This window comes from Plectrocnemia conspersa, unplaced genomic scaffold, assembly GCF_051122295.1.
Source record: "Plectrocnemia conspersa isolate PC_06_02 unplaced genomic scaffold, ASM5112229v1 ptg000005l, whole genome shotgun sequence".
In the NCBI taxonomy this organism is placed as follows: domain Eukaryota; kingdom Metazoa; phylum Arthropoda; class Insecta; order Trichoptera; family Polycentropodidae; genus Plectrocnemia; species Plectrocnemia conspersa.
In genome coordinates this window covers 33,607,416-33,616,576 of record NW_028277169.1, presented here as the reverse complement: position 1 = coordinate 33,616,576, position 9,161 = coordinate 33,607,416, and the positions used below count along the sequence as shown (strand labels likewise).

The following is a 9,161-nucleotide window of genomic DNA, read 5'->3' as shown; positions in this document are numbered from 1 at the left end:
ATTGACACGACACAATATGTCTATACACAATTTATAAGAATATATTTAAATATTAAAAAAATCTTATTAGCATAGATTTTTAATTTTTATAAATGACTTTCTTTAGTAGAGCTGGCGATAATTTTTTAACCCTCGAGGGTTATCCTATAATGTGATACAAGAACGTACTAATGAAATGCCTACGTACGACAATGTGCAATTGTGATAATCATTTGAGATAATACAATGGAAATTGCACTTTATGATTTTTTATTTTAAATATATCTCGCTTGACTTATCTAAACTAATTAAATTATATTTATCTCTTCTATATTGTATATTATCATATTAAATATTAAAAAAAGTGTGCCGTTCATGTGAAAAAATTAATTATTAGATCTAGTCCATGAATATAATATTATATAATGAATTTTTAAAAATCATACAATTTTGAGGCTCAGCACCTCACAAGATACCATCAAATCGTTTGTAAATATGGCGTTAAAAATTAATAAACGATGGCAATTATTAACATATGATATAATATTTTTTAAGGCAAGTGTCCTTGTTGACGAAATGAAGCTATAACAATGTACTAGTACAATAAGCTTAGGCAATTTTGCAGTTTACTAATTGATAAAATGTCTACATCGAACCGATGTAATGGCTGGCTTTGTGTAACATGAGTTTTTTAGTACGCTAGAATCGTTATTGAAAAAATAATAAAAATACATATATATTATATATATATATATATATCGTATATTATCGACTGTTTCTTCGACGGTGAGATGATTAAAATAATAATTATAAATATAACCCTTTTATATCAGTGTTTCACAATTAAACTCCGAAAGCTGACGTTGTTGAATTTTTATATGATTTTTATTTTGTACCATAGATACGTATTTGTACGATTGTCTCTCTAATATATACATATTATAATATATAAAAAAATCATCTCACTGTATTTTTAACAACATTAATACGTACTTTAAAAATCTCTTCTCTATTAAGTATTTATTTTGAATCTTTATATAATCATATGTATTATTTATTGACTTTTATTGTAAGATTTCAAAAAATAAAAATACTTCAAATAAATATTTAATGTTTTTTTTTTCATTAATCGTTATGGGATAGTGGGTGACCTTGCGGCCAATGAGACTCAATGTGAATCTATTAAGACTTTGATATATTTACATGAGTGCGACGGACGATTACGGGCGAGACGTTTCATCCAAGCGGTAGACTGGTAGTGAAGCTATTGCAGCTGGTGATGCCCATGAATGATCATCAGAGTCGGTGAGTAAATATATCGAAAATTAGTGAACACATTAATTGTTCATGGCACGCCGTCCAAAACTCTTTGAAACGGTTCAATGAATGTAGTTCTTACAAATCAAAGCCAAGAACTGGAAGAAAATGAAAAATAACTGCCCAGGAAGATCGGATGTTGGTTCGCGAGTTCATTAGCAAGTGGGGGGCTATCCATTAAAAAAGCTCAACAGTTGGAGCTCAGAGGTTGTATAGACCAACATAAGTTAGAGTTAGAGTAAGCCATAAAACACCGAGATTGGACATCTGAAGATTAGGCGAAAATCATTTGGTCCGATGAATCCAACTTGAAGATAATTTTAAACTGAAATTGCTTAATTTAAAAAATATATTAAAAACTTAATTTAGTCAAATTTTTAGAAAATAATCCTTTTTAAAACAATTTTTTAAGTTTTTGGGACCCTGGTTTAGTACACGTGCATAGAAGAGTCGGAGAGGAATATTTTACCTAAAGTCAAATATAATGGCGGAAGCGTTATTGCGTGTTGTTGCATGGCAGAAGCAGGGGTAGGAAACTTGTACATTTGTGAGGGTAATATGAAGTGACATTTATATTTCAATGTTGCAATCTATTTGAATGGATTCTTACAGGAAAATATTTTCAAGCAGAGACCACGCTACCATCCGATTCCAGCAAGAAAACGCCATACTTCGCTAAAAAGCAAGGGTTAATTTGCGTACATAGTCACCAGACCTAAATCCTGTAGAGAATTTTTGATAAAAATTAAAAGAAAAGGTTGTCCAACACCAAAATTAAGCTGCGAGAAAAATTGCAGATGGAATGGAGAATATTGTCTCCGTCCATCCGCAAGTCATTCGTTGACAATATGCCAAAAAGGGTTGCAGCTGTAATTGTAGCTAAGGATGGGTCTACTAATAATTAAAAATAAGCTTAAAATAAACACTTTAAACAATCTTAGTCGGTTTTTTATTTATAGTTTCTCGATGTTTTAAGATATAACACATTTATTGAGGTACTCTATTATTATGACCTAGCCTGTATATATAAAAAACTAATATTATATTTCTCCCCTTTCATTAAAATTTTCGTAGGTGTCAACCCGGTGGTTGGTGATCTCTGAGCCGCGAATTTTGATAAAGTGCGAAGCACGCTACGGTTTATTAGGCATTCTCACGTCACATTCGCACAAAGCCGTAACGAATCGCAGCATATGTCTGAAATAAATCTAAATGGAGTTGCACACACATTATTTCTGCGACACGAACGTATTGGTCATAATCGCTGTAGTCACGACCATAATTTCGAAGAAACTTCAATACGTATTTACATAAAAGTTCCATAAGTTTTGTTTGATTACCTATGGGGTCACAAATTTCCCAGGTCGGATAATCGATAAGGCAATAAAATAATATTAAAACTAATTACAACGCATTTTCTATAAAACTACATTTTAGAGACAATATCCAATCGTTTACGACCAAAACAACGCCATCTTGAATATTAAGACGTTACAAATGCTGCTATTTTCAAACTTTTACCGACGAAAACATATATTGAAAATATGATACTACTGAAATTGTCGTTACATACTTTTTTAGAATGCTGTCGTCTTTCGTAGGTACTACATGATTTATTTGTGATAGAAACATTTGTTTTTATGTTATATTTATTCTTTAAGGAAAAAGAATACTCATATATTACTATTGCCATTATCAAAAATATAAATGCTTTTATTACAAATATTATTAAATTACATTTTTGCTGGCAAAAATCTTAATTAAATTGCTTCCTTCGATAAATAAATTTTATGTGTTTCACGTAATTTCAAATAATGTATTATACTAAAAAAATAAATGTATAATAATACTTCTTGATATGATATATCAGTAATATAAATAAATAAAATCCCTATAGCGATATGCTTTACTGTAACAGAAATAAAAAGTTTTATGGTAAAGATGATTAATGAAATGTTTATGAACTGATATGTATTTTAATTTGAAATATATGTACAGTTATATATGGCTTAATCGTAACGTAATGTTAGTTAAAAAAAAAATCTTATATAATTAACTTGTTTTAAGGCATCAATGAGAAGTCATTGATGCCTTAAAATAAGTTAATTATATAAGATTTTTTTGAACGGCATGCATGACATAACCTCAAATATTTCTGGTATATTTTTCGGTAAAACAAGATTAATTAATATTAAATTTATTTCTTACCAAATTCTTTCACAAGCTAATATTATTAATCTAATAATAATTTTTGATAAAAAAAAAACACTCAAAATATATAGAGCAAAATTTATATTCGTAGCGAAGAGGGGGGGGGGGTCTGGGGGATATGGACCCCTCTTGGCGGCATTTTATGTTAATTAAATATAAATTACAAAAATTATCTTGCCTTTTTTCTTGACAAACCCCCCCCCCCTTTGACAAAATCCTGGCTACGTCACTGATTGTGGTTATTAGAAACATACTTTTAAAATCAATAATCGCATTTATTGTAAAAAATACTTGTCTAAATTAACTCTTTCAAATAACTATTGAGTAAAAAATATGATTTAAAAAAAAATATTATTCTACTAGAAGAAAAATACGATATATTTGGCCGTAATTTAAGAATATTTTATAAAAAGAATATCGAAGAAGATTTTTTTATTTTTATAAACCACAAATTTATTAAAAAAACGCAGTGTGAATTTTTATTATAGTTTTATTGTTAACTATTATTTTATAATAAAAATATTGGACATTTATTATACGGACAGAAAAGATGTTGGCCGTTAACCTCTTTTCTTGACCTTAACCATCACACTTATAACTTGGTCTTGAGATTTAACTAAGTGTATTATCATTAAATACTAAAAACCGTTTATCACTTTTATTTTGTTTTTTTAATGATACTGTTTTTTAATCAACTCGAATTTATATTTCTACTTTAAAGATAAATATAAAAATAAAAAAAATTGGAAAAATCACTAAAGTTACGATCCATAAAACAAAATTCTTTAGGCAGTGATCCTGATGAAAATCTTAATGAAGAAAAGTGACTGAATGTAATATAAAACAAATATAATTGGGCGCTTAGATCGTCGTTTAATGCAATTTTTGCCAATGGTTTATGCTGCAGAAATATGTTATAGTTAATAAAAATATTACACTAAATATTACTACAAATATCTTAGCTTTAGAAAAGTTATTTAATTTTTTTATACATTAAAAATTTGGATTGCCATTATGATACATACAATTGTATTTGTACATAAAAATCTTACTTTTCAAGATTGGTCAGTGGCAAGAATTAGAGTTCTTAATGTCAACATATAGTTCTTATCACGAAATCAAGATGCAATGAAAATGGATTCTCGAAAACCATATGTCGTTGAGGAGTTATTAACCAATACATAATTATTTAGATTGCATTTTTAAGTTCAGTCATTTATTCAATCGGTAAATTGATTACCAAAAATATTTGCTATATCATCTTTATCAGCTTCTTCACGTATATCCTTTAGTTCTTTCTCAGACAGCGCCTCGTTCATCAATACCTCAAAATTTTCAGATAGTTCCTCGTTTATTTTGTTAGAGTTTTTAATTCTGGACTCGTTCTCCTCAAACTCTGACGCCAACGCGCATTCGTAGACATGTCCATCATCCATTGGTACAAAATCTGGCGAAAATCGGGATGTGAACGGTGACTTCTCATTTTTAGGTAATTCGTCAAAAGCAGTCTTCAAAACATACAGTTGCTTTCCCAGTAGTAACCTGGCTTCTTTGCCCAAAGTAAACTCTTGCTGCTGTTCCTCTATTTTGCTAGTAAAATTGTCGAATTCCGAAGATTGCTGTGTGGCTTTTCTTTGGACAATATTTGTAAATGTATTGTAGATATCGTCGATGTAGAACTGAATTGAATTCGGATATGTACGACCACTCGGATGCCTTATTTTTTCCCCTATGATCCTTTGAAGATTGTTCAATTTTCCCCTGAACTCTGTCGTGAAGTTCTGATATTTAGCGCAAGGGTCTAAACGCAACTTTCTGGCTATGATAAGGTATCCTTGATTGATATTTTTGTTGCGGGCTCCTGTAATTCATAAACCGTGTTAGAAAAATTAAAACCTGTTCGTAAGTTTTTGTACTTTCAAGTTGAATTTGGAATGCATAATTGAATAGTTCAAGACAAATTTTGTTGATGAAAAGTATTGTCCAATGGATGATTTTATTTTTACATATTTTTTATGTTATAGTCGATTTCATCATAAATTACAAATGGTGTGCAATACCATATATTTTGTAGTATGAATAGCAAAATAAAATTAAAATATTTTACGATAAAAAACTTATGTATGCTACCAAAAACTAATTGCAGAAATATACTACAATACTATAATAAAAATATGTAATTTATAAATCGATTTTGTATACAAAAAAATTACATTTTTTTCACATCACACAAATAAATTATAGCAGTAAACTGAGTGACTTTTTATAATAATGATTTTTAATTTATTACGTAATTAGTATTTTTAGCACTGCTTATGTTATTAAATCAATATTTATTTACCAAACAAGACGTTTCCTGTGACGTGATCTAACGATATAGACAAAATATCAGTTCCTAAATTTGGAACGTGCTTCATATTGCACTTATTCTTGTACTTCTTCAAGTGTTCTAACTTCAACGCCAGCACTGTGTTGGAATCGGTCCTCATGAACATTAATCTCGCCCTAGCATCCATCGTCAAGGTGTTGATCTTTATGCCTTTGTTTTCGTACAGTAAGATATTCTCGTTACTGTTTCTGAGATACAACTTTCCGTTTTTTGAGTAGATCTCATTATTATTATCGTACACCACGTTTACGCTTGATGATATGTTGTCTTCGGTGACTCTTTCACTTTCACCGACCAGTTTGTACACAGTACTATTTACAGAATAGCTTATGGTGTTGTTGTTTATATACACATCTGTCGGGTGGAATCTGTCGAATATTTTCAAGAATTCCAGTTGATAGTAGCCCGAGAATAGGTATATGGTCTTTTCGAGGCACTCTTTTAGCGACGACGAAGCACCATTAGAATGTTGCAAGTATAATAAGAACGTCAATATGAAAAGCTTGTTGATCGACATCGTCTTGGACGTTTTAGTTGTGTCGACTGAGAAGAGACCAACACTGACAAAACGGTTCAAGCTATCGTATCAATATGATTCGCATATCTCTTGAGTCATAGGTCAAGTATAATATAAATACAAACATGTAGATTGTTGTGTTTGAAATAGGAATACCTAATTGTGACGAGCTGATAATTTTAATATTATCAGTCTTGTGGAAATACGCAAATGTTAATGCGATGTTAAATATAATATTCGATTGATAATATTATTCTTAAAACTTGGTCTTTTTTATACATTTGAACTAAATTTTTGGTATATGCGTGAGATTTTTTTTCAATAAAATCTATAAAAGCAATAAAAGACCTACCACTGGTCGCAGATGATTTAGCGATAGATCCCACAATAATATTCTATTTTTTATTTATAAAATATTCGGATTGTATTAAACATGACAATAACTTTCTGGTTAACATATTACAAATTATTTAATAATTAATTTATTTGTTTGTATATGATTTTTTATTTTCTTAAAACAGTTTGAAGTTTGTATATTAAATCATGATTTAATTATCAGACGTATTGAAGCTTAAGTGCCTTAACCAGTATTATAGATTAGCTGTTTATTCGGTGACTATATAAACCCTAGTATTATAAAACTTTGTATTTTTCAATTTTGATCGTGTTGAAATTAGTAATTATTATATAATTATCATTCAGATCGATCATCACAGATAAGGTTTTCCTAGATATTCTTAATCTCACGGATGAATAATTAAAATAAATAGAGCTAGGTCATGCATATTGACATCCATTGATTCAAAGCTCTAATAATAATTTATAATTAATAAAATATATGTAATTTATTAACAAATTGATTTTAGTCTGTTATCTTACTTTCTACTTTTATTGTGTTAATAAATAAATAAATTTACCAATGCTAGAATTTATTAATAATATCATTATTGATTTAAAATCTGCTATTTGAATATTTGATATATTCCTAAAATAAATAAATTGACAAGCCGGTTATAATACGAACACTATCAATAGCTACCGCTACAATTTTAGACACAGAGAGCTATTTTATAATTGTTACGTATTATGTATTACTAATAAATTATTTGCTTATATTATTAATCTAAATATTTACACCAGTGTTCCTATGACGATATGAAAAAAAAATGCAAAAATATTTGATAATTATATTATATTTTTAAGATTCTTTCTTTCACTGTGTTACCAGCCAGGGGCATATATTTTATTTTTGCATAATTTTTTCCTTGTTTTCAGAATTTTCAAAGAGAAATGGTGCGTAAAAATAACACAGGCGTATAAAATTGTATAATATGAAAATCACTCATGCGCTAGCAAATTTCTTCACGTGCCATTTTTGGCACGCGTGTCATAAGTAAATAGGTAAAATTGAATTTTACCATATTCCTTCAAAAGAAAATTAAGTCATTACAATACTATTTTGAGAGCTAAATAAATTCCAGCTGTATTTTTTATGAGCTTTAAGTATACTCTCTCTCTCTCTATAAAATGTTAAAGCTCGTTTTCTGACCAAAAGGTTTCAACTTTTCCCAAAAAAATGGTTCTCAATTATACGAAGTTTAGTCTAATTAGATTGGATTAAAATATTTTATATTCTTTCTCCATTAATCCGTAAGACGTTAGTTTTCTTACACTACTCTCTGTAAGGCTGAAAGAAATTTATTTCTGCAATTGTTGCACCAATGATAAATTTTCAATTTTTTCAATGGGTTCTAATGTTTAATGGAGTCGCGAAGATCTTTAGAATTCGTCAAGCCATTAAATAATCTGATAATAATTTATTTTATTATTTTACATATTTCTGCTTTTGAAGAATAACTAAAGAAGTCATTTTTTTAACTGCTGAAAATTCTGGATTTTGTAAGGTTTTGTATGACTTCAATGTCTGTTTTTTTCAATTATATAATATTTCATTAATTGCCGGTTGAAATTTCGAGTTTAGCTCAGAACTGATTTACAATTGTTTTAATAAAATTTTTAAGACCCCTTCGACAGGTAATATTGATAGTGAGACAATTGCCAATATCAGCTGTTGCTACTTTACAAAAACAATATAAAAAAATATTTTTGGAGTATCGATAAATAAAATTATTCTAATCTGAGCGGGTTCTTAGGTCACCAAAGCAAAGATAAAACCGCCGGCCGGTTAGTGCAATAAAAACTCCAAAAAATGTTGGTCATTCAAATACTTTCGATCTTCCGAGAAAGTATGCATATTTTCAAACATCTGGCATGAACATCTTCGGGAAGTTTTTAAGCAGTGTCTAAAGCAAAAATAAAATAAGTTCGAGTGTTAAAAATTTGTAAATATTTTTTTTGTTATTCCTAGACCCCCATTAAAACCTTCCAAGAAATATGCATATTAAGCACGAACCAGCTTTTACTTATGCAGTGTTATAAAGAGGGCAGTGGTTGTAAACTTTTTAAAAATATTCGTACAAATTTAATTTTCTTGATTTGAAATTTTTCTTGAGAAGAAACACTAGTTTCAATTCTTCTACGTAACATAATACGTAGACTCACTTCTGCGTCTGTACGTTACGGAAGCCAGCGGTATAAGACTGGGTAGAAGTTTACCGCTCGGATTAGTCCAAGCATGTCTCAAATAAATCAGAGAAACTTGTAAGTGAAATATTATCATGAAATAAAAATATAGGGGTAAGTTTGTCTTTAATATTTAGAGCAAAATTTTAGATTTCAATCAGAATC

The 9,161-nt window shown here is 29.2% G+C and overlaps 1 protein-coding gene across 1 annotated transcript; it reads right to left on the bottom strand.

Annotated features, from left to right (window-relative positions):
- Positions 1 to 4,706: 4,706 nt before the first annotated feature.
- On the bottom strand, positions 4,707 to 6,484 carry LOC148235473 (uncharacterized). Its single transcript, XM_088186328.1, has 2 exons — positions 5,849 to 6,484; positions 4,707 to 5,368 (listed from the first exon to the last, which is right to left on the bottom strand). Exons 1-2 carry the CDS (start codon positions 6,411 to 6,413, stop codon positions 4,728 to 4,730), a joined length of 1,206 nt encoding a protein of 401 aa, XP_088042454.1. The 5' UTR covers positions 6,414 to 6,484; the 3' UTR covers positions 4,707 to 4,727.
- Between the last annotated feature and the right edge of the window lie 2,677 nt (positions 6,485 to 9,161).